Source organism: Corythoichthys intestinalis, chromosome 17, assembly GCF_030265065.1.
Source record: "Corythoichthys intestinalis isolate RoL2023-P3 chromosome 17, ASM3026506v1, whole genome shotgun sequence".
NCBI lineage: Eukaryota > Metazoa > Chordata > Actinopteri > Syngnathiformes > Syngnathidae > Corythoichthys > Corythoichthys intestinalis.
The window spans coordinates 32446590-32473599 of NC_080411.1; the positions used below are offsets into that span (position 1 = coordinate 32446590).

The following is a 27010-nucleotide window of genomic DNA, read 5'->3' on the forward strand; positions in this document are numbered from 1 at the left end:
ATAACAAAGATATATTTGAAATATTTCATTAGCCAGGCTAATGTTGTACCTCTCAGCTACAGTACATGTATGTAAAATGCGTAGCTGATTACAGCTACGTTGCCCGATGTACTAATGCGACTTTTTTTCTCGTGGCAATAGTACGACTTAAATCTCGTAGTGACTCAGGGTTGGCAACCCAAACTGTTGAAAGAGCCATATTTGACCCCCCAAAAAACACAAAAAAAACTGATACAGTATGTCTGGAGCCACAAAAAATTAAAAGCCTTTAACAAGCCTTATAATTATCGATACTAGCTATATTAGCCTACTATAGAAATACGTAATTAGCCTTCATGATTAAATGTTTGTTTTCCCTGCAGTGGATCCTATAGAGAATGACGCACCACGTGACTACTCTGTTGTACTATGCCACCACAAGTTTAACTTCATTACAATATTAATGAATTGAAAGAATGTTTGTGTCATGTTTGTCCTCCTAGAAATCCTATTAAAACAAAAAAAAATATTTCCCTCCCCCATCTTTTTCCATTTAAAAAAAAAAAAAGCTCCGAAGCATCGCTAAAGAGCCGCATGCGGCCCGAGAGCCGCGGGTTGCAGACCACCGTCGTAGTCCTCCTTTTTCCTTTTATTTGACCCTCATAAGTACTACATTACCACAACAATAACAGTCCTTCTGTCAACTGACCCATTTAGAGCACTGGGGGAATTCTAATAGCCGTGTAAAGAGTTTTACTTGATTCGGTGAGAAGGTGAATAGTTTTTTCCCCGTTGTTCGTAAACTAAATTTCCACACAAAGGCACGTCGAGGTACCATTAACTTAGCAAGGAGAGGTATGAGAGTCATTTTTCGAGTGTCCCAGAGCTCGCGAAATTTGGGTGGGGGGGCGCATTTATCAAAGTTTCGTCAGCCGTAATTGTCTGAAGTTGGCGCGCCGGTGTTGTGCCGAAAAATAGCCACTCCACGTGAAATGTCCCCCCTGACGGGAGCGCCCACACGTCACTCGTACAAACAGCCTTTTCTTACCAATCGATGGACACAGAAACGACGTTCTTGTACCGTGAATATGTATCATTTTACTCTGCTTGAACTGATAAATCGTTTACTGTGACCAACGCTCTGAAAATAGAGCAAGGCTTTATTTTGGGCCCCGCCTCTCCGCAGTCTCTCAGCGCAAGTTAGTCAAAGTTTGCTTTAGACGGCCGTCCACCGCTCACTTTCGCCGAAAAGTCCGATCCAAATTATTGTAATGCCCCGGATATGGGCAAGAAGGAGAGAAGTCTGTATTTGCTTACCCACTTTATTGTGGTAACAATAATAAAGAAAAACAATAACAAAATAACAGCGGGCTGCTACAACATGCGACCGCTATCTCTCGCTATCTCGCTCGTTCTCCCATTCTTCCTACTCGTTCCCCTTGCGTCTCTTAAGGGGGTGCCTGCATAGTTACGAACATTAGGCTACAATACACAATGAATAGGTGTCCGCTGAACTTCTCCCACTCGGCTGCCGCTAGTTTGAAGCGGCCTTAAAAAATTTTTTTTATTTAAATAAATAAATAAAATACATCTCATTTGCCAGGCGTGGCGGCTTTCATTTTAGTGTGGCGGTGCGCCACAATCTGTTGAATATAGGGGAATCCCTGGTCAGGTATGTTGTTGTTTTTTTTTTTTATCTGGCATGAGTTGAGCTAGAGCCGTGAGTTGAGCATTGGCGTTACCCGAGGGGCCGGGTAATGAGAAGCATGATGTTTAGCTACTCTCGCTTCGTCCTTAATTGCGTACCGAAGACCGCGCGGCGCGCTGAGTGTGTCGTACTTCTGCTTTACTTGGCATATTTCAATAATCGGAATTTGGATGTTTGTGAATCGTTCTCGAATCTTCCACGGCCGAATCGCGAATAATCTAAGAATCGGAAATTTTGCACACCTCTAGTTATATCCTGGTAAATTCCCGTGTAAGGAGATGCGGGATTTACCCGTGTCTTGGCTTTCAGACAGTGTGAGTGGTCCCGGGAATAACAAGGGTTGGACACTTTTAGACTTGTTTTGTGTTGGCGACTCGACGCTCTCTGTGCGGGGGTGGGGTCTGGCGCGATTTTATAACCCGAACATTACGTCATTTTGGGTCGGCATCGGGAACAAAATAAACCACCTATTTCCAAAGATGGACGATAGACTGTCTCTTCCTCGGCTGTACGATTCAGTAGAAATTTAATTTTGTGATGTTTCCAGTTTAATTTAGCGATTTCCAGTTTGTCATGTTGATAATTAAGATGTTTACCGCTTTTCGTCTTACTGCGAAGAAAGAGGAAGTGTTGATTGACCCGCCATGATATTCGTGCTGTGACCCGGGAATTAAACGCCTGCTTTCACACATGCGGCATTCCATGTAAGTCCCGGACATTATACTAGGAAGTGTGTCATCTCCGTGTCTGTCGACCTAAGAAATTGCTTTCACTTACAAGAGCTACCCGTTTAAACCCGGGAATTAACCGGAGTTCAGGTATGTACGAAAGGGGCTTTAGAGTTGTCTGATATTACCGGTTGCCGATAATATGAAAGCATTTTAAATTGATATTGGATAATATCAACATCGTTTTTTTTATTATTGGCTTTAAGCCAATATGCATGTTGCTTTCGAAGTGAATGTAGAAGCTTTCTGCCTTTGTACTAAGGCCGGTCACAGCTTAGCACACCAGTTATGCTTATCGACCTTTAGATGTCTACAAACTAAAATGCTTGGGATTTATTATGTGATCATTATCATTCATTAGCATCAACTGGGGCATCCCAATAAAATTAGCGTTTAGTCCACAACCACGAACCAGATTTTTGGCGTCAGACAATATCGGGTTATCGGTCAAAAAGTAATTATTGGACAACTCTAATAAATACATTGCATCTTGCTGTCATTTTTGTTTCCAGCCAAGGCTCAGCTCTATGAGAAAGTGTCCCTACAGAGCATTCAGGCGCTAGTGCATCGCTCCTATCAAACTCTGGCCCTGTGGAAGCTTCTCTGTGATCATCAGTTCAGCCTCATCATATCAGAACTGCCCAAGGTAGCAATTACACAACCACCTCAAAAGTACATTTGTATGCTGTTGCTTTCTTAATATCTCACTCCACGTCTAATTATTAGGAGTTTCAAGAGCAGATGAAGTTAGCGAGTTTCAAAGATGTGGTTATCCGCGGGAAGGAGCTTTCGGGAGCCCTCATCACTGCGCTCATTACAGTCTACATCAAAGATAATGCCTCTGTAGATGCCATAAGCAATCACCTGCGGGACCTCTGCCCACTGCTCTACAGTACCGATGACAGTGTCTGCTCCAAGGTATGCTGCAGAGTCAATGGATTTCAATCAGTCTCAGTTTGGGGGATTAAAATCTATATGTTCTTCCACTCAGGCTAACGAATTGCTGCAGAGCTCCAAGCAGATCCAGAACAAAGTCGATAAGGAGATAACCCTGAGAGAGTCGCTGCGTCTCTACCAGCAGATCAGCCAGCACACTGACCTCCCGCTGGTTTGCTCTCAGTACAGACAAGGTAGCGTGTCACTCAACAACACCGTCGTCATTGTGTTTAGCCGCCTATGTTTATATAGTTGTAAATGTGCTGTATTAGTGCGTTTCTATGAGGGCGTCCTCGAACTTTGCCTCACGGCAGCCGACAAAAAAGATCCCCAGGGGCTGGGCCCACATTTTTACAAAAATGGAGAGCCTGAAGAGGACCAGACGGGACAGCTGGCGTTCCAGGAAAGGTAGCTTTGACAGAAAGATAAGCACACTCCACTGAAATGATGCAAAGATTACAGTAATTACTACAAATGATTGACTACTTAAACTTTCAATCAAATATGTGACAATATCTCAGTATTGGCCGTGTCGCTGACATTTCTGTATCCCCTACGTGCAGGCTATCATGTTATAAGTGCATCACGGACACCATGCAGGAGCTGGTGAACCAAAGCAAAGCAGCGCCTCAATCCCCCAGCGTCCCAAAGCAGCCGGGGCCTCCCGTCCTCACTTCAGATCCTAACATGCTGAGTAATGAGGAAGCAACGGCCCACGTGAGTGTGAAATGGATGTTTGCTTTTGTGCATTTTCAGGCAGTTTTTAATGAGAACCTCTTGCTACTTTAGTTTGAACAGATTTTCGGTCTGGCCCAGAGGTCCCAAGACGAGCTGTTTCACATCGCCCTCTACAACTGGCTCATCCAGGCCGACCTGGCGGACAAGCTGCTCGAGGTAGTTTTTTCTTCTACGGCAAATACACCAGGCTGTACCCATCCCACCAGTTTTACGGATATTGTAAACATTAAGTCAAGAGAACAACCGTTTAGAGCTGTGTATATGAAAGTTTTTACAGCCACCACTATGTTAAAAAATTTTGTCAAGTATCAGCTAGGCATGTGCCAATATGAGATTTTGACAGTATGATAAACTTAAGCAAAAATACCGCGGTTTCATGGTAAGGCAAGGCAAATTTATTTATATAGCACAATTCAACACAAGGCAATTCAAAGTGCTTTACATCACATGAAAACCATAAAAATCACATTTAAATCAACACAACGTAAAAACCAAGACAAAAGATCGCATTTAATCACAGAATAAAAATAAATAAATAAAAATAAAACAAAAATAGAAATAAAGCAAAAACTACTACTACTAATAATCATTGAAATCAGCAATGGAGATAAGCACAAGAGGAATAGAAGGCAGGTAGATTGAAATATATAGACAGTTATGGATACGCAGTGCTAAACAAAAGCGTTTTTAGCCCTGATTTAAAGGAGCTAACAGTTTGAGCATACTTCAGACGTTTGGGTAACTTGTTCCAGAGCTGAGGAGCATAATAACTAAATGCTGCCTCACCCTGCTTGGTTCTTGTTCTTGGAACATGCAGAAGACCCGTTCCAGACGACCTTAGGGGTCTAGATGTCTCATAGGAATCTAACAAGTCAAGCATGTATTTTGGTCCAAGGCCATTAAGTGTTTTGTAGACGAGCAGTAGTATTTTATAGTCTATCCTTTGACTCACTGGAAGCCAGTGTAGCGATTTCAAAACCGGTGTAATGTGGTCCAGCTTCCTTGTATTTGTGAGGACTCTGGCTGCAGCATTCTGCACTAGCTGCAGCTTCCTGACTGATTTTTTATCAAGACCTGTAAATATACCGTTGCAGTAGTCCAATCTGCTGAAAACGAATGCATGCATAAGTTTTTCCATGTCTTGTTGAGTCAGAAGCCCCTTAATTCTGGTTATATTTTTTAGGTGGTAATAAGCGGATTTAGTGACGGACTTTAGATGGCTATCAAATTTTAGGTCTGGTATTGCAGTATTGCTCTAAAATGTGTTATTTTGTGATGTATGGGTTAAAAAAAAAAACAAAAAAAACTTTTTTTCATTGAACAGGATTTTTAAAAAAAATCTTTCAAAACATATATGCAAATTGGAACTTAAACATAAATATAATGTTAGAATAAATAATTAAAATAACAAAAAATTAATAACTGAAATATTTTTAATAAAAGACAGAAAGTCGCCAGAGAGAAAAAAACACCACAGGCTGTATTATGAAAATGTTATTTTGAACAGATGTTTACAACGGTGGAAGACTTTTCAAAGTAGACTAATGGGAGAGAGAAAACTAGTTAGCAGTCTTGGTCTCGTAACAAGCTTACGTTATAGTTTTTAGTTTTACCATCGCTAGACACACTAAACATGCTGGAGTGAACTCTCGTAACTGGTGGGAAACGTTCATGATGGCGTTTACTTACCTTAAATTTTGTGTTAAATAGGCCTGAACGATATTGGAAAAAACTATTGCTGCGGTTGTTTTGGGGTTTGCGATGTATTGCAATATTATATTGCCATATTACATTTTTTTTTTTAAAGAAATTTTTAATAGATGACTTGAATAGCTGTTTAGAAAGACTTTGGATGACTCACCATGACCACAGTGTACAGTATTCCATCGTTTTTCGCAGTTAATAGGGATCAGAACCCGCCGCGATAAGTGAAAAACCGCCAAGTAGCGCATACCCCCCCCCCCCCCATTTTTTTTGTGTGTGTGTGTGTGTGTGCTCAATGTATTTATTCAGATTTAGCATTCGAAAGAGATACATATAATACGTTTTTCTCACTTTTTTTCCCCCAAGTACGATTTAAAATAATATATATATTTTAATAAATGGTTTTAAGCACTTCAAATGTAATAGTTATGATCAGTTTTAAACATAACTGTTCCACCGAATCATTTTTAAACAAGAGTAAAGTACTGTAGTAGAAGAATGCTTGGCTTTATTAAATGCTTCTGTTTACCTAACTTGGCTGTGACTCTTGGAGTGACATGTAGAAATGACAAACTCCTCATGACCACTTCTGTCGTTTTTTTACCCCCCCACACACACACGCACATTCTTTTTTTTTTTTTTTTTTTTGCAAACAGGAAGGGATTATGGGGGACAAAAGAAAAGCAACACAAGAGAAGAAAGAAAAGAAACATACACAAACAACAACAAGAAATACATAGAGCATCTAGACTGATTATTAATATGCTGGTGCCATCGTCAGCAAGATGTATTTCCGGTTTACACTATGTGGGGGCCTATTGGCCAGTGAAAGAGGGGGACGGGGGTGGGGGTGTCTATAAGCTAAGTGATTGAAAGAGGTAGAGTGTACACAAATCAGTTCTGTGATCTAGAACCCAGTAATCATGTGAATCTCTTATGAATGTAAGCCCGTTGGCGACCAACCCTACGCCGCCCCATCACCAATCCCGGCACCAGGACCCCCAACCCGAGCATGCCCTACCGCATCCAGCAGCACACGAGCCCCACCGAGCGCGCGACAGCCACGCAGACGGGTGGAGAAGCCGTGCACACACACACGCACATTCATTCCAGCCCGCGGTTCCTTGCAGAAACTGTTTAACAAGTTAAACGATGATTGACACATTGCTGCCCACGTGAAGTCCACTTCTTTGGCAAGATCAAAGATATCGTTAACTTTAATAAGCAAGTGCTGCAGTGACTGAGAGCTGGGAGAGAGGGTGAGAGAGGCTGTGCCCGCGCGAATGAAGAACAAAGGTTTGTGGATTGGGGGGAAAAAAAAACTATCGCAAGTCCTTGCGATGGGACTATCGCGCATGCGCACATCGCGATGGCGATGTTTAAACAATATATCGTTCAGGCTTAGTGTTAAGTGACAGATGATGGTCACGTAAATGTTTAATCATGTTGCAGGTGTTGCTATCACTTGCAAACAACCTCCGCAAGCATGTCTGCTGTCCTTCCTCCTCTAGCCTCGGCCGTCTGTTTCTTTTCGAGGGCTGAAGTACTCCCTTACTAGCGACTTTGTGTTTTTGAGGAGGGGAAAAACTCAGGTGTGCTGTCACCGACAGACACAGGACAGAGCAACAACCGGGGGTGAGCAGTGCGCTCCAAGCCACAGATTTCTCACTGCATCTTTGGGACATGAAAAATAGCTAATACCGTACTATGGTATGACGGAAAATTTTTATTGGTTTTGAAACCGTGACGTTTTTATACCACGGTAAACCTTGAAACCAGTAATTGGCACATGCCTAGTATCAGCATTATAGCATACAATCAAATACAGTTGTTTAAAAATCTGAAATGTTCATTTCAAATTGAATGAACGTTACAGTATTACTTATCAATGAGGCAGAGCTATCATTTAATAATTTTTTGCTTGGAACTACTTAAGTAGTCAATTAAATTATATCACACACACAAGTTAAATCGAAAAAGTTAACTGAAAACAAACCGTTCTTAAAAAATGTACCTTAAAGTTAAATAAGACAGTAGGCAACAATTGTGCATCAAAAAAAAAAGTTAAATGAAGCTTGAAGATTACTTTATTGATTCTTACATGTACCACGAGAGCAAGCTTGCTTACCAGCGGTGATATTCGTATCACACTTTGAGTCACCAGTGGTTTAGAGATGTTTACTTAAAAATAGTACAAATCCTCTTCCCTGAGCCTCTTGAAACAAAATATCTAATATCTGTAGTCTTAGATGGAAACTAAAATGTTAATTCCAAAGTAGTATAACTGGAATCGATTGTGGCATCCCATGTAAGACGCAAATATTTTTTGTGTCCTACGGGGCTCTTTACTAGGGCTTTACTACTACCCCAATTGACGCAGGTAAATGTGACTGATGGGCGACGATAAAAATAAAGCGTTTTTGCCTGCTCCATCTAATGTATGCTGTTCACGGACCACAAAACAAGTATTAAAAATGAAAAGTGATGATCTTTTCTATTTGTACCTTCTGTTGTCCAGGTGAATTCACCATACCTTGAAGAGCATCTCATGCATATGATCAAACAGGATCAAAGCAAGGTGCACAACATGGATCTTCTGTGGCGCTACTACGAGAAGAACCGCAACTATGGCAAAGCTGCCCACGTCTTGGCACGTCTCGCTGACATGCATAGGTGTGTTAAGACGACAAACGCCGAATGATGATGTCATCGTACCACCATCAAATCACTTCTTCACTGTACAAACATCCAGCACTGAGATTTCCCTCAAGCGGCGACTGGAATATTTAGCCCGGGCCATTTTGTCTGCCAAGAGCTCCTCCTGCTTCTCTGCTCAGGCAGCAGACGGCGAGTTTCTCCATGAGCTGGAAGAGAAAATGGAGGTACAGTTGAGAGCGTCTTGAGCCTATGAAAATAAAGTAAAGGCTGTAAAACAGTTGTGCTTTAAGATTTTACAGTGTTTTCCAGTAAATTTTATTTTCCTGAGATAAGCATCAGACAAAACTACGAGTAATTTTTTTTAATGTACATATGTTATTATGTTATGTGAGCAACGTATGAGGTTACGTTGCTCACACAACATAATAACTATCTGCATTTAAAAAAAAACTTTTTGATGCTGCAAGCTACCCACACTTGCATGGCGATCGACGTAATGGGCAACCCTGATTTAGATGATCATGCTCCAGTGCCACCAACGGCAAGAGACATCCAACCCATTTCAACTCACCTTTACTGCCAGCCCTCCCAGTTCATTTGGATTGGATGTCAATCAACTTTAATGGCAGCCATTCCCCCCAAAACTACTCAGTGAAAGGAATTGTAACGTCCCTTTGATAAGAAAATTTACACCTCATAGTATTGTGGAAGAATTTTAAAAAAGTAAACAGTTTTTGCATTATAACTAGGGCTGTCAAAATTATCGCGTTAACGGGCGGTAATTAATTTTTTAAATTAATCACGTTAAAATATTTGACGCAATTAACGCACTAGCCCCGCTCAGACAGATTTAAATGTCAGTATAGTGAAAGGCCAACTTGTTAATTGTGTTTTATGGAGTTTTTCCGCCCTCTGCTGGCGCTTGGGTGCGACTGCTTTTATAGGCTTCAGCATCCATTACCATTGTGTAAGTAGTTATTGACATCAACAATGGCGGGCTACTAGTTTATTTTTTGATTGAAAATTTTACAAATTTTATTAAAACGAAAACATTAAGAGGGGTTTTAATATAAAATTTCTATAACTTGTACTAATAGTCATCTTTAAGAACTACAAGTCTTTCTATCCATGGATCACTTTAACAGAATGTTAATAATGTTATTGCCATCTTGTTGATTTATTGTAAACAAATACAGTACTTATGTACCGTATGTTGAATGTATATATCCATCTTGTCTTATCTTTCCATTCCAACAATAATATACAGAAAAATATGGCATATTTTATAGATGGTTTGAATTGCGATTAATTGCGATTAATTACGATTAATTAATTTTTAAGCTGTAATTAACTCGATTAAAAATTTTAATCGTTTGACAGCCCTAATTATAACACTTTGCTGTTCCTACTAATTGGTGCGTCCTGACCACCAGAGGGAAGTATTATGCAGCAAAAAATATACATATAACACTTAGCAATGGACGGATTCTGTATGCCCTCTAGCATTTTTTGATTGAGAAAAATTTGAAAATATAGAATAATGCTGCTTTGCGTTCTTCTAGCTGGTGCGCATCCAAGTTCAGATTCAGGAGACGCTGATCCGGCAGTACTCCAATCATCCTTCGGTGAAAACTGCAATCTCTCAGTTGGATTCGGATCTTATGGACATTACTAAGGTGACACATAATAAGTTAAACTGTACATTATGCCTGTGCTGTCTTGTACCACGCTGGCTGTCGCATTCAAAAGCTTTACAATTGTAGGGTTAATAGTCCATTGCAACTAAAAAAAAATGGTTGTGGTATGTCTCGGGGTGATTTAGAAGGCAATTCCACGGCTAATCTTGTGTAGCTCTCCTTTTGCCATTCATTCAATGAAATTTCTCCCACTTGGAAAGATTAGAGAGGCCTGTAATTGTCAACATGGGTAAACCTCAACCATGAGAGACAGAATGTGGGGGAAAAAAACAGAAAATCAAATTGTTTGATTTTTAAAGAATTTATTTCCAAATTAGAGTGGAAAATAAGTATTTGGTCACCTACAAACAAGATTTCTGGCTGTCAAAGAGGTCTAACTTCTTCTAACAAGGTCTAACGAGGTGGAACGAGGCTCACCTCGTTGTCTGTATTAATGGCACCTGTTTTAACTCATCGGTATAAAGGACACTTGTCCACAACTTCAGTCAGTCACACTCCAACTCCACTATGGCCAAGACCAAAGAGCTGTCAAAGGACACCAGAGACAAAATTGTAGTCCTGCACCAGGCTGGGAAGACTGAATCTGCAATAGGTAAAACACTTGGTGTAAAGAAATCAACTGTGGGAGCAATTATTAGAAAATGGAAGACATACAAGACCACTGATAAACTCCCTCGAGCTAGGCCTCCATTCAAGATCTCACGCCGTGGCCTACAGACCTACAGAGAGCTGGGACCACAGTAACAAAGGCTACTATCAGTAACACAATACGCCGCCAGGGACTCAAAGGGACTCAAATCCTACACTGCCAGACGTGTCCCCCTGCTGAAGAAAGGAGACGTCCAGGCCCGTCTGCGGTTGACGAGAGAGCATTTGAATGATCCAGAGGCGGACTGGGAGAATGTGTTATGGTCAGATGAAACCAAAATAGAACTTTTTGGTAGAAAATCAGGTTCTCGTGTTTGGAGGAGAAAGAATACTGAATTGCATACGAAGAACACCATACCCACTGTGAAGCATGGGGGTGGAAACCTCATGCTTTGGGGCTGTTTTTCTGCAAAGGGACCAGGACGACTGATCTATGTAAAGGATAGAGATTTTGAGTGAAAATCTCCTTCCATCAGCAAGGGCACTGAAGATGAGACATGGCTGGGTCTTTCAGCATGACAGTGATCCCAAACACACAACCAGAGCAACAAAGGAGTGACTTCGTAAGAAGCATTTCAAGGTCCTGGAGTGGCCTAGCGAGACTCCAGATCTCAACCCCATAGAAAATCTGTGGAGGGAGTTGAAAGTCCATGTTGGCCAACGACAGCCCCAAAACATCACTGCTCTAGAGGAGATCTGCATGAAGGAATGGGCCAAAATACCAGCAACAGTGTATGAAAAGCTTATGAAGAGTTACAGAAAATGCTTGGCCTCCGTTATTGCCAACAAAGGGTACATAACAAAGTATTGAGATTAACTTTTGGTATTGACCAAATAAATAATCTTCCACCATGATTTGGAAATAAATTCTTTAAAAATCAAACAACGTCATTTTCTGTCCCCCCCCCCCCCCCCATTCTCTCTCTCATGGTTGAGGTTTACCCATGTTGACAATTACAGGCCTCTCTAATATTTTCAAGTGGGAGAACTTGCAGAATTAGTGGTTGACTAAATAGTTATTTGCCCCACTGTATGTGACTATATTAAGACCTATCATTATTTCAGATCATTTTTGATTTGTGGTAAAAAAATTGAAAAAAACAAATTACTCTCCGCCAGTAGGTGAGACGTGCGGAAGGCGGAGGTTATATATTCTCTTCCTTATATCTGTCTGTTCAAGATAACTCAAGAGAGAATAAAGGGATTAATATCAAACTTGCGAGGTGATTCAATTTTTAGGATAAGGAGGTCAAAGATCTCAGGAAAGAACAGGAATTTCGAAATAACCTGATAACGGATTAGCCTATAACTCCAATTTGGAGGGTGGTTCAACTGATGAATAGAAAGAGTGAGGACATTATGGTGCATGAAGTAAGTGAGTGCTCACTCTACTAAATATGGCGATGCTTTGAATTTGCCTGCTTAGGTGGAGGTCTGCGCTCCAGGAGTCGTCCTCTAGTTAACGTAATGTGAGTCATTTGTATCTGTGTGATATTCTGTCTGCAGCTCTATGGGGAATATGCAGACCACTTCCAACTGTCAGAGTGTAAACTGGCCATCATTCACTGCGCAGGACACTCCGATCCAATCCTAGTGAACTCGCTGTGGCAGGAAATCAAAGAAAAAGGTAATGTACCTTTCTTGTTTTTCCCCCTTAGCATTTCGCTTTCACCGTTGTTTGCTGATTGGATGCTCCAATCTTGTCTCGCAGAGCTGGCGGACACGGTGGGCATGAGTCCGGCGGACAGAATGCGGTCCCTCGGTTTGAAGCTTGTTTCGCTGGGAAAGCTCTATGCAGGAACACCGCGATATTTTCCACTAGGTAAGCAAGCATTCATCTACTAATTTAGTGCATTTTGTGATGAGCAGGGTAAATGTCTTCCTTACTGAAGTTGTGATGTCGACTATTTAGCTCATAGGTGTGTGATTAAAATAATTTCTTGTCCCTTAGTAGTCATCAAAGTTTTCCTGTCATTACAAGCGGCTTGTTTTAGCATGTCCTCTCTGCGGACTCTCACCATGGACTCCTTACTCGTGCAGTGCTTTGTTTGTTTGTGTGCAAGTGTTATGTGAGTTTAAAATGAAAGGTAACTGTGTGTGCTTATAAAGTGTGTGTATGTTGTATAGTTGATATGTCATGTGTTGAAAACTCTGCGCTATGTGTTCTATGGTAAGTACAGTGGGGCAAATAAGTATTTAGTCAACCACTAATTGTGCAAGTTCTCCCACTTGAAAATATTAAAGAGGCCTGTAAATGTCAACATTGGTAAACCTCAACCATGAGAGACAGAATGTGGAAAAAAAAAACAGAAAATCACATTGTTTGATTTTTAAAGAATTTATTTGCAAATCATGGTGGAAAATAAGTATTTGGTCAATACCAAAAGTTCATCTCAATGCTTTGTTATGTACCCTTTGATGGCAATAACGGAGGCCAAACGTTTTCTGTAACTCTTCACAAGCTTTTCACACACTGTTGCTGGTATTTTGGCCCATTCCTCCATGCAGATCTCCTCTAGAGCAGTGATGTTTTGGGGCTGTCGTTGGGCAACACGGACTTTCAACTCCCTCCACAGATTTTCTATGGGGTTGAGATCTGGAAACTGGCTAGGCCACTCCAGGACCTTGAAATGCTTCTTACGAAGCCACTCCTTTGTTGCCCTGACTGTGTGTTTGGGATCATTGTCATTCTGAAAGACCCAGCCACGTCTCATCTTCAATGCCCTTGCTGAAAGAAGGAGATTTTCACTCAAAATCTCTCGATACATGGCCCCATTCATTCTTTCCTTTACACAGATCGGTCGTCTTGGTCCCTTTGCAGAAAACCAGCCCCAAAGCATGATGTTTCCACCCCCATGCTTCATAGTGGGTATGGTGTTCTTCGGATGCAATTCAGTATTCTTTCTCCTCCAAACACGAGAACCTGATTTTCTACCAAAAAGTTCTATTTTGGTTTCATCTGACCATAACACATTCTCCCAGTCCGCCTCTGGATCATCAAAATGCTCTCTCGTCAACCGCAGACGGGCCTGGACGTCTCCTTTCTTCAGCAGGGGGACACGTCTGGCAGTGCAGGATTTGAGTCCCTGGCGGCACATTGTGTTACTGATAGTAGCCTTTGTTACTGTGGTCCCAGCTCTCTGTAGGTCATTCACTAGGTCCCCCCGTGTGGTTCTGGGATTTTTGCTCACCGTTCTTGTTATCATTTTGATGCCTCAGGGTGATATCTTGCATGGAGCCCCAGATCGAGGGAGATTATCGTGGTCTTGTATGTCTTCCATTTTCTAATAATTGCTCCCACAGTTGATTAGGTTGAGGTCTACAATTTTGTCTCTGGTGTCCTTCGACAGCTCTTGGCCATAGTGGAGTTTGGAGTGCGACTGACTGAGGTTGTGGACAGTTGTCTTTTATACCGATGAGTTAAAACAGGTGACATTAATACAGGTAACGAGTGGAGCCTCGTTAGACCTCGTTAGAAGAAGTTAGAACTCTTTGACAGCCAGAAATTTTGCTTGTTTGTAGGTGACCAAATACTTATTTTCCACTCTAATTTGGAAATAAATTCTTTAAAAATCAAACAATGTGATTTTCTGTTTTTTTTTTTTCCCCCCCCCACATTCTCTCTCATGGTTGAAGTTTACCCATGTTGACAATTACAGGCCTCTCTAATCTTTTCAAGTAGGAGAACTTGCACAATTGGTGGTTGACAAAATACTTATTTGCCCCACTGCAATGTATAGTGCAGATGTGCTTTTTGTATTACTGTATAGGGGTGTGACAATGTATTGAAAAGGTGATATACTAGGACAGTGATCCCTCGCTACTTCGCGCCATTAGTCCATCGCGGATTTTTTTCCCCCAATTAGAAAAATTAATAAAGAAGAGGCACTGTCCTGTCCTGATCAGATCACGTAGTCTCCCCGATGCTGTGGGGCTGTTTCGCTTCCAGAGGCCCTGGGAACCTTGTTAGGGTGCATGGCATCATGAATGCTTTGAAATATCAGGACATTTTAAATCAAAATCTGTTGCCCTCTGCCCGAAAGCTGAAGATGGGTCGTCACTGGGTCTTTCAGCAAGACAATGACCCTAAACATATGGCCAAATATACACAGAAATGGTTCACCAGACACAAAATCAAGCTCCTCCCATGGCCCTCTCAGTCCCCAGACCTCAACCCCATTGAAAACCTGTGGGGTGAGCTGAAGAGGATATTACAGAGGAGAGGACCCAGGTCTCTGGATGATTTAGAGAGATTCTGCAAAGAGGAATGGCTGAAGATCCCTCTTTCTGTCTTTTCCCATCTTGTGAAACATTATAGGAGAAGATTAGGTGCTGTTTTGTTGGCAAAAGGGGGTTGTACAAAGTATTAACACCAGGGGTGCTAATAATTGTGACACACATTATTTGATGTCAAATAATTATTTCTTTATGTGGGATTTTTTCCCCACTGAATAAATGCACTTGTATTGAAGCTGGGTTTTTCTTTTTTTCCATTAAGGTCCCATATTATTTAGAAAAAATATATATATATTAGAAACTAAAAAACACATAATTATTACAAATCCAATAATTATGGAGGGCACTGTATATACTAAGCCTGTCGCAATATGCAATAATTCCATTTATCGCACGATAAATAAAAATGAAAGCGGTAATTTTTCCGCTGCGATTTATCGCCTCACGTGCACGTGCGTGTGCGCGTGCGGCAGACGTGCTGTTAAAAGTTCGGATTCCTTGTTACCAACTACGCAAAATGCATCTTTGTACCAGGTCCGGCAAAAAATAGCGCCGGAGCCAGTCGTTCCCATTATATCCTATTCTTCAACGTATACCGGCCGCGTCATGCTGCAAATATTGTTTATTCAGTACGTGATACAGATAGATTTGGACCACGAATAGGATGTCTTGCTCATGTAGTAAACCTAGCTACTAAGAGAGCTGTAGCATTCAACAGTGTGCCCCGCCTCACTTTACAAACAGTAATGATTGTTCTTAGCACTTTTATACAAAATTTCTTCAGATCAGTAAGAAGTAAACACATAAATATTATGCACTAAAATGCATGTTTATATGATGGCAATTTATTTTTTGCTCGTTAGCAAAAAAAAAAACAAAAAAACCCCAAACAAACAAACAAAACAAAAAAACTAAAGAGCATTAAATGTATTGAATCGGATCGAAAATCGTGTCCCCCGTATCGAAAATCGTACCGAACTGTGACTTAACTGTATCGTTGCATCCCTATGGACCAACATAGCAGAAGCTATGAGGGGAAACATTTTCATTTGCCTAAATGCTTAAGTTATTAAGTGCAATTTTATTTTTTTTTCTTGAAAAACACATTTTATTTATTCTGTATTTTTGTGCAGTATTAATATTGTTGTCTTTTACTTAAGAGGCATGGTCTATTGTTTTTAGTTGTGATTTCTTAAAAAGTATTTTTGAATTTAAGAGTAAATATTTATCGCGTATAAATGGGTGTACTTGATCTATTAATATATACTGTATTCTCACTGTGTTATTGTAAATTGGTTTTAAAAAATGGGGGGGGGGGGGCGCAATAATATCGCATATCGCAATACCTTATGAGATAAATTATCGCACACTAAAATTTGTTATCGCGACAGGCCTAGTATATACATAAATGTTTTTTTAATTATACTTTGGGGGGAAAAAAGTGAAAAAACATGTCTCCCATGTATCTCTTTCCTATGCTAAATGTGAATAAAAACATTGAACAACCTTATCGCGGTGTGTTCTGGTTCCCATTAACCGCAAAAAAACGAGAGATCACTATATCGTGATACTTTGTAGCCGGAAAGATTATCGATATGCTCCCGCCAAGAATCGATATATCGTTTTAAAAAGGTGTCGCTGTTTAGGAACCGACTGGTTGCTATCAACATCTTCCATTAGAATAGTGTTAGCTCACTGGCTGCCTGAGACGGCACTAGACATCCTTCATTTTGACTTTCTAGTGCCGTCAATGGCACTGAAACCAGAGCATTCACAGCCATTCTTGTGGGCATTTACAGGTCACTCCCTGTTCATTTTACAGCATTTACTTCCTGTTGATTTTGAGTCACTTCCTGTTCATTTAGGGACATTCTTCAGTCACTTCCTTTTCAGTAACCAAAAAAATCAAGAGGAAGTATTTTGTAAGTGGCTGAAAATCAACAGGACGTGACCTGTAAATGGCACAAAAGGAAAAGAAAATGACCGAACATCAACAAGAAACGATGTGAAATGCCCCCAAATAAACTAATTCCAATTCACAGCAGAAGGATGAAAATTGATTGTTTTTCTGTTTATTAGTTGTTTTGTAAAAAATCCTAAAATGATTTCCTGACCCTTGTATCAATAATTGTTGTATCGCAATATCGTGAGATCGTTATCGTGAGCCTTTTATTGCGTAGTGTATCATGAGCTACCTAGAGGTTTTCCAACCCTAGTGTATTATGTGTTTGTAGAATTCCTGGTGAAGTATTTGGAGCAGGAGGTTTGCCGCCTCGGCTGGGACGTAGGCTTCGTCACCTCCACCATGCAGGAGATCGGAGTACCGCTCCCGCGCCTTCTTGAGGTGTACGACCAGCTTTTCAAGATCAGGGTATGTGCCCCAAACCATGTGTCATCTCGCAGTTACAGTATCAGTCATTAAAACAAATGACAAAAAGGGATAACGATGCATAAATCTTTTCTGTCAAAGGATCCTTATTGGCAGCGTCAGAAGAAACCTCTGCACTTAATGGAGTGTATCCATGTCCTCCTGTCAGGTTACGTGGACGACCCCAGCAAAGTGCCCACTTATGACAGGTAGGCCGATAGAGGGCGACGTGATATTTCGCCGAGTAATTCTTTATTTTCCTAAAGTTTTACAAAAGTATGACCTAATGCGATCCTTAGCATTGCTTATTCTTACGAATACTACTGCTTTTATCTAACATGCGACTTTTTGTCTCAAATATCGACTATTCATGTAACAATACAGCATTAACCTATGTAGAGATATGGCCGACCCGATCCTAGGTCAATCTGAGGTCAACTAACCCCCCATTTTGATGAAAAATGGCTAAAAATTGTCATTTGTGCTGTAAAATATTTTGTACTACAATGGTTTTGTAGATATTATGCTTTTAATTTTGAGAGGAGACGTCACTCACAGCGCCCCATTTACTACAAAATGGACCTGAAGTGGTGCTATTTATTTGTGCTAGTTTTTGCTCTAAAAGAGATCGTTTGTGCTGCTATCATTTTATAGATAATAGGTTATTAATTTTGAGAGATGACGTCGCTCACAGTGCCCCATTTACTACAAAATGGACCTGAAGTGGTGCCATTCGTTTGTGCTGTAAAAATTTTCGTTTGTTGTGCTACGGTTTTGCACTTATTACAATTTTTTTTTTTTTTTAACAATTAGCACAGGAGTGTTTGTGATGTTGTCGCCACAATATTAAAAAAAACAGCGTTTCTTTGTGGTGGTGACGCCATCACTAAAAAATATGTAATATCTATGAAGGCGTAGCAGCACAAGCCAAAAGTTATCAAGTTTTAAACGGGACAAACAAAAGGTATAATTTCCGGGTCGAGTAGGAGTGAAGGGGGATGGGGAGGCGTGAACTCTTGATCAGCTAAAAACAAAATCATTTGTAACAACTCCAACATCGTGGGAGCACAAATGGAAGTTTTTACAATGCAAACTAGTGTTTGTTACATGAAAGGAAGACCCAGGAGATGTGTGTTGCTAACGAAAGCCTTAAGAACAACGACATACTTCTGTGTCCTAACTCCCAGCGGCTGCCAGAGCGTACCAACTGTCTAAATAATGGAGAAGAGTTCCAACAACAAGCACAAACGAAATGCACACCACTTCGATTCCATTTTGCAATAAATTAGGGGCTGCGAGTTATGTCGTGTCTCAAAATTAATTTCTCTATCTCAAAAACAATAGCAGCACAAACGAACATCACCACTTCAGATCCATTTTGCAGTAAATGAGGGACTGCGTGACATCACTACAAATCAAAAGCAGTTTTGTTTTCGTCAACTATAAGGATAACGAAAATATTTCGTCAACGAACACTTTTTTTTCCTGACGCTGACGAGATGACAACGAGCTGAAAACGTGTTTTGGGAGAATAAAACTTAATGAGCTTAATGCCAGTTTCGTTGGATGAGACGAGAACGAGACGAAAATGTGCAATGGTTTCCGTCACGTGTTCTCAATGTGTGACATTTTATTTATTTTAGTTATCCTGCATCATAACTAGGGATGGGAATTAATAAGATTTTTATGATTCCAATTCCATTTTCGATATTGCTTAACGATTCGATTCTTTATCGATTCTCTTTTCAATTCTGATTTGGACTAATGGACTGTATGAGGTTCTGGGTTCAATATGTTTTATGGTTCATTCGCCTCGGGGTGTCTGTTAGAACACAAGGAGCGGAGAGTGCAGTTGGTCTTTGGAACTTTTAATCCAACTTGGCAACAGGCACAACTATATACAGGCAATGGCACTTGATATGAGAATCACTCAATGAGCAGATGAGAGCATGCGTGGAAATATGTTGATGCATTTGTATATGTGTGGAAGAAGACTGGAATGTGTGCGTATATGTGTGGTTCTGAAAGGAAAGAAAATTACATCATATTAGTACTGATGCAATAAACAATGCAAGTTGAATGTAAAGCAGTCAATGGCACACATGCAGTGGGGAGAACAAGTATTTGATACACTGCCGATTTTGCTGGTTTTCCCACTTGCAAAGCATGTAGAGGTCTGTAATTTGTATCATAAGTTCTCTTCAACTGAGGGACGGAATCTAATACAAAAATCCAGAAAATCACCTTGTATGATTTTTAAATAATAAGTTTGCATTTAATTGCATGAAATAAGTATTTGATACATCACAAAAATCGAACTTAATAGTTGGTACAGAAACCTTTGTTTGCTATTACAGATACCAAACGTTTCCTGTAGTCCTTGACAAGGTTTGCACACACTGCAGCAGGGATTTTGGCCCACTCCTCCATGCAGATCTTCTCCAGAGCCTTCAGGTTTCGGGGCTGCTGCCGGGCAACACGGACTTTCAGCTCCCTCCATAGATTTTCTATCGGGTTCAGATCTGGTGACTGGCTAGGCTACTCCAGCACCTTAAGATGCTTCTTACGGAGCCACTCTTTAGTTGCCTTGGCTGTGTGCTTTGGGCCGTTGTCATGCTGGAAGACCCAGCCACGACCCATCTTCTGGGCTCTCACTGAAGGAAGGAGGTTGTCAGCCAAGATCTGGTGATACATAGCCCCATCCATCCTCCGCTCAATACGGTGCAGTCGTCCTGTACCCTTGGCAGAGAAGCAGCCCCAAAAAATGATGTTTCCTCCTCCATGTTTCACGGTTGGGATGGTGTTCTTGGGGTTGTACTCATCCTTCTTTTTCCTCCAAACACGGCGAGCCGAGTTTAGACCAAAAAGTTCAATTTTGGTCTCATCCGACCACATGACCTTCTCCCATTGCTCCTCTGGATCATCCAGATGGTCAGTGGCAAACTTCAGACGTGTCTGGAAATGCACTGGCTTCAGCAGCGGGACCTTGCGTGCGCTGTAGGATTTTAATCCATGACGGCGTAATGTGTTTCCGATGGTTTTCTTCGAGAGTGTGGTTCCAGCTCTCTTCAGGTCATTGACCAGGTCCTGCCGTGTAGTTCTGGGCTGATCCCTCACCTTCCTCATGATCAGTGATGCCCCACGAGGTGAGATCTTTTATGGAGCCCTAGAACGAGGCAGATTGACCGTCAACTTGAACTTCTTCCATTTTCTAATAATTGCTCCAACAGTTGTTACCTTCTCACCAAGCTGCTTGCTTATTTTCCTGTAGCCCATCCCAGCCTTGTGCAGGTCTATTATTTTATCCCTGATGTCCTTACACAGCTCTTTGGTCTTGGCCATTGTGGAGAGGTTGGAGTTTGTTTGTTTGAGCATGTGAACAGTGTCTTTTATACAGGTAACAAGTTCAAACAGGTGCAGTTACTTCCGGTAATGAGTGGAGAACAGGAGGGTTCTTAAAAAACCAAGAGCCGAAATATTTACTAGTTGTTAATGTATCAAATACTTATTTCATGCAGTTAAATACAAATTTATTATTTAAAAATTATACAATGTGATTTTCTGGATTTTTGTATTAGATTCCGTCCCTCACAGTTGAAGAGAACTTATGATACAAATTACAGACCTCTACATGGCTTGCAAGTGGGAAAACAAGCAAAATCGGCAGTGTATCAAATACTTGTTCTCCCCACTGTAAATGACTCGCACGCGCGCACAACCCGGAAGCACGCTGCAGGCACGTACGGTCATGGCCATAAAAGTGGCGAAAACTAAGCACTTTACACTCATATGGATGTACAACATCATCTTAAGATGCTGAACTAACACATTTCCTCTTAACACAAATGTAATGTAAACAACGCTCTCCTCGACGCAGCGAGGACAAGCGTGAGCAACCAGCCGACGTAACAGTAAAAACACGAAACGGTTGCGCTGATAACGGCTCTAACTTATCATAAGAACTTTATGACATGAAGAGGAAATACATTCGTTCATGGACGCAGACAGATTAACAGGTCGCCGCACTCTGCTCGAAATGCGCACCTTACGCATAGTCTCTGTCCCAGAATACGCAGCGCGTGTGACGTAGGACAATAACTGGAAGTAACTGACTGGTTGCTATGGGAACGAACGCATACCCAATGAACCTTTCTAACAGGAGTATTAAAATTGCTAATAAAATCGTTTAGGATTATTTTAGGTGCATATATGTTATATTTTCCTTATAGAGTATTCAACGAGGAATACGATAGACCCATTAATAGATTTTTTTTGAAAAAAAAAAAATTTATGTATTGTCATGAATAATGACTTGGCCTGTGAAAATCAATGCAACATCACTCGGGAACGACTCTTCAGATTATGCTTGGTGAGTAGTTAATTTTTGAGAAATCGTACAGTCATGCTTGCTTATTTGACTGTGTGTAACATGCGTAAATTACGTGATGTCATTCGTGCGGGTTGGAATCGATAAGAGAATCGTTAGATAAACTGGCAAACGATTCCATGGACTTGAAACATACGGAACTGGTTCTCTATAGGAGCCAGTTCTCGATTCCCCTCCCTAATCTTAACCCTTTAAGGTCTGGGCCTATTTTGTCTGATTTTGCATGCCTTTGAAGTTGCCTTTATATTTCAAAGAAAGAATTGTTTACGATGGCCTGGTTTGGTCCCTTTTTTTGTGACACCTTGAACTTCATGTCCAAACTGTTGTTTCCTTCACTGACCAATTATAAATTATCATTTTGGGCCCAAAAAGACCAAAAATTCCAAAATCGTTTTGTCAAAATTTTTAATATTGATGTCCAATTGACAACCAAACATGCGTAACGAACCGTTTTGAAACTTTGTAATATTTATTCAACATGTTAAGATGAACATTCAACCAAAAGAATTTAGAATAAATAGTCTTATATTTGACAATTCAACATAAACAACAGGTATAGCCATAGGCGTTTTTTGCCTTTATACATGCTCTAGTCAAAACAGGTTATATACAGCAGACCGAACAGTGAAAAAATATATACCATCTAACACCAAAAGTGTTTAGAGGCCATCTCTTTATGAGTTTAGGTATTGCGGCCCATCACCTGATGAAAACTATGTACACACAATCAAGCTTCTTGAACACACATTTATATACACAAATTGAGAAGACTGATTGTGGGAGAAAAAAAAATATATATATATAACATTGGGGAAAAAAAGTATTTTCAAAAATATTTACAATAAACAAGTTAAATTTTTTTCAGGCCTGCCACTCCGAAAAGCAGTTTCGTCCTGGAATTCGACACAGGGCGACATCACACAGCCCACACTTCCATGGGGTGTCGGTCCTCTTTCCACCCTTCCATTGTCATTTTACTTTACTTTCATTGTCACTATAAATGTACATGAAAAAAAGTCAGTATTTATGAAAATAATAAAGTATAAAATAAAAATATATACAGCAATAAATAATAATGGAAATCTATATGTATGACAATAGAAAGAATACCATAGCTGAATATGTGCTACATCCCTAATCTTCATATAGAAAGAAGATCACCACAATTATAAATTCCTGCCTTGGATACACACAGTGCACGTACGACTTTGATCTGATATGCACATTTTATTATTATATACACAAACACGCACTTATATTGCATCAAAATTAACTTTGTCTTGCAATATCAAAAGAAACTTTTTCAGCATAAAAAAAAAAAAAGTGAGTTTGCTTACCTCTGCTCGTCGATGGCGTCACCCACGTGTTCAAATCCGTCACTATCTTCACTCGAGGACTCTTCCGAAGAAGACGATGATGACGAATTTGGACCATCCTCTTCCTCAAGTTGATCAAAAAGCACAATTGCTTGCGCTAAATTTAGTTTTCCGTTCATTCTCAAAGTCACACAAAGTCGCTGCTCGATCCAAACGGCCGTCGCTCGCCACCTCGCTGCTTCAGAACACTCCTCCCTGTCTTTGGGTGGAACCTCGCACGGCAGTTATATTTATTTTTAAAAAAAACGCATTTTGTGCTTCCACTGTGACTTCGAAAGGGTTCGTTTGATTTGTGTTTTTTTCATGGAGCTTCCGTTTTGAAAAAGGACAAGAAATGATGGAAATATAGACATAAACAAATGATCCATGCAGCGTTTTAATGTTTTTTTGAGAGGACAATAAAACTATAAAACTTAAATGACAATATCTCACGTTTTAGTTGGTCGATTGACTTCAAATAATAACGAGAGTAAACCGCAACTTCCGCACTTTAAAACGAGACCAACCAACGGCATGTGGGTGACGTAATTAAAACGTGAGGGCGCTTCAAAGACGACGTGCGCTGAGGATGCGCCGGCGCGTCCTTCGACTCTCAAGGGTTAACAGTGTGTGCCTGTGTCACTCTTGTGATGTGCTGCACTTACCGGTGCTGTGCCAGTGCCTTCTAGTCTCAAGGCTTGCACACACGCTAGGATTTGTTTTCTTATCTTGGCCAGAGAGAATATGCAATGTTACTTTAGCCTTTGAAGGTCTGTGCTGAATGATCATCACACACTAAATGTAACTCGTAGCGTTAGCATAACATTGGCGTTAGCAAGCCAAAGGCGAGCGTCATCTTAAACCCTCTTAAACTTTTTTTACATACAGTTCGTGGCGTCAAGGTAGGTATAATTCATTGTAAATGATGTACTGTTTCCCTGCTGAGTGTATTCTCACCAAGTTGGCGTTGTCCTTGTAGACGCCAGAATATGTTCTCGTCTGTCAATGTTCATTCGAAATAGTTGGAAAGCTTTTTATTTATTTATTTTTGGAGTCAATTTTTTAAATTTTACTGACGAAAACATTTTTAGTAAACGTCGACCACAACTAGAAGAAATTAGTCTTGAGTTTTCGTCAGTAAAAGCTAACCGAAGATAAACACGTTTTTGGATGACTAAAATATGACTAAGACTAATAACTCGTCCAAAAGACTAAGACGAAGTTTAAAAGGGCTGCCAAAAACGACTGATCAAAAGCATAATATGTACAAAACCATTGCGGCACAACGATTTCTTTTACAACACAAACGATTGACACAATTTTTAGCCATTTTTTTTTTTAATCAAAAAAGGGGGCTGGTTGACCTTAGACTGACCTAAGTTTTGACCAATGAAATAATTCCAAAAATCTCAAAAACCATAGCACTGGCAGCACAAACACAACTTTTCACAGCACAAACTATTGACATCATTTGTATATAAATTTGCATCTGATGGGGGGGCAACTTCACAGAGGTGATTTAAGCCAGCTGCGGAGTGATAAGAATTTTTTTTTTTAACCTTGATTGAAAAAAAAAAAAAAATCTACAAATAAGCCGATTTGTTATCAAAGCAAAGAGACAACCGTACAAACTGAAAGCAAAAAGTAGCAGGGTATAGTCTGAAAAATACGGTAATTTTAAGTTTTACAATATCACTTTTATCCCTAAGTTACATCATTAAATCCTGTCTTATTGTGTTACTTTATGTTGCCTTACAAGGTTGAAAGGCTCATTTATGACAAATTTGTCCAGTCTCATTTCAACTGCCAAGCAATTCTTTCTTGTTCATGTCAGACGCCGCTTCACCAACGTGTGCCTGGACAACATCTGCGGCTACCTGGTGGAGCTACAGTCCCTCAGCCCTAACGCCGACCTCCAACACACTATCGGCAACTTTAAGTCTCTTCAGGCAAAACTGGAGAAACTTCATTGACGTCTGCCCCGCTCTCTCTCTGTGCCTTCAGTCATTTTGCCGATAAAGCCATTACGTTAGCTGGATGAAGACAGGATTCAGGTATCAGTTGGCGTTATACACTATTCTTAAACTGTTGGTTATCACTTTAGTTTCATCTTGAAATATTCCCCGAAAGTAAAACTGCCTCGTAAAAATGCTCACGAAGGCTTTGTGCAAGGATATGACAATGAGGAGATGGATGAAGTAGGTTTTTATAAATTATTTAATACCTAACTCACCGAAAAGAGTGTAAATATAGTACATACTCTCCTATTCGTTTGCAAAATACAGCCAGACATCATTACATTTTCTTACTGATATTGTACATAAAAACTTTGAGAAAGTATTTTTTTGTATGTTCATGAGGCTGTTTTTTCACCTTTCGCAACTAGCTTTTTTTTTCTTTCCAACCTCTGCACACCGCCTTGAAACAAACTGCGATGCTTATAATGTGCCACAGCAGTGGGACGTCACCTGTTTGTGTACATGTAATTACGTTTAATTAAAAACTGCACTCCTGTTAAGTCATTATAGAAGGGAGCGGTCTAGTTATTGTTGTTTTTCTTTCAGTTTGCATTGGAGTGGAATGGCTGTGGTTGAATTTTACCTTTGTGAAAATAAAGAAGTATGTCAGTGAAGTTTTGTTGATTATTTAGGCATTTAAAAAAAGTTTTTTTTTGGTTTTGTTTTTTGTCTACACATAGATGAAGTTTAAACCCCAAAAATGATAGTGAAAATCTTATGTACATTTACTATTGATATTTACGGGTGTGACAAAATATCGAAATGGTGATATATCGTGATACTTTGTATCCTAAAAGGTTATCGATATGCTCCTGCAAGAATCGAGACATCGTTTTAAAAAGGTGTCAATGTGTTAAAAAAAAGGAACCAAAAAGTTGCTACCAAAATCTTCCACCATAATAGTGTCTCAATTAGGGCTGCAGCTATCGATTATTTTAGTTGTCGATTAATCGATGAACTAGTTAGTTCGAATAATCCAGTAATCGGATAAGGAACATGAAAAATTAAAATACCTGAGCTGAGCCTCAAACGGTATAAAAAATTGAAGAAATGAGGATCTATGTACAACAAAAGAACAATTGGCTAACTTACATAGCAAAAGTCCGTTAGCTTAAATGCTATAAAATGCTAACATTTTTTTTTACAACGCTCTTAACAAAGGTTCAGACACATGTTCCCACAAAAAAACATACAAAAAACAAATATACCTATAAACTAAAATACGAATGCAATAAAACACATTCGCGCAAACAAAAACTTAGCTTACTTTGGTCTTAACAGGGAGCAGTTGGATTCAGCCATGTGAAATGAGGCAAACCAGAGGGCAGTGTATCCACCCTAATCAATAAAATGAAATGCAAACACTTTCAAAATAAACCATTACAACGCCACTTTAATTAAATGAATACTCGAAGCAACAAAATTTAATTCGAATATTTTTTTCTAATGGAATACTCGAGTTAATCGATTAATCGTTGCAGCACTAGTCTCAATTAACTCTAAGGCTGCCTTGACGGTGCGCGACACCCAATCCATTTAGATTCCCAGGTCACTTCCTGCTCTGTAACACAAAATGAACAGGAAGTGACTCATAAAATACCCCAAAATAAACAGGAAGTAACTGAAAATCAACAGGAAAATTACCTTAAATGGCCCAAAATTACCGTATTGGCCCGAATAGAAGACGGCCTTGATTATAAGACGACCCCCTCTTTTTGAAGACTCTCAAGTTTGGAAAAAATACTTTTTGGACACCAAATAAATTTTTCTGCAGTTTTTTTTATATTTTTATATATTATAATTATAATTTTTATAATTACAGTATATCTGAAACAAATGATTATAACAAT

The 27010-nt window shown here is 40.0% G+C and overlaps 1 protein-coding gene across 1 annotated transcript in view; it reads left to right on the plus strand.

Moving 5' to 3' along the window:
* Positions 1-25798, plus strand: part of nup155 (nucleoporin 155) — a 50716-nt gene extending 24918 nt beyond the window's left edge. Inside the window, exons 21-34 of the mRNA XM_057818645.1 lie at positions 2928-3061; positions 3142-3333; positions 3407-3545; positions 3624-3759; positions 3915-4068; positions 4141-4245; positions 8312-8466; positions 8546-8675; positions 10014-10127; positions 12303-12423; positions 12508-12618; positions 17267-17403; positions 17503-17609; positions 24977-25798. Of these exons, the coding sequence (XP_057674628.1) occupies positions 2928-3061; positions 3142-3333; positions 3407-3545; positions 3624-3759; positions 3915-4068; positions 4141-4245; positions 8312-8466; positions 8546-8675; positions 10014-10127; positions 12303-12423; positions 12508-12618; positions 17267-17403; positions 17503-17609; positions 24977-25115 (1874 nt within the window). The 3' untranslated portion in view covers positions 25116-25798. The remainder of the gene's footprint in view (positions 1-2927; positions 3062-3141; positions 3334-3406; positions 3546-3623; positions 3760-3914; positions 4069-4140; positions 4246-8311; positions 8467-8545; positions 8676-10013; positions 10128-12302; positions 12424-12507; positions 12619-17266; positions 17404-17502; positions 17610-24976) is intronic.
* Positions 25799-27010: the final 1212 nt, after the last annotated feature.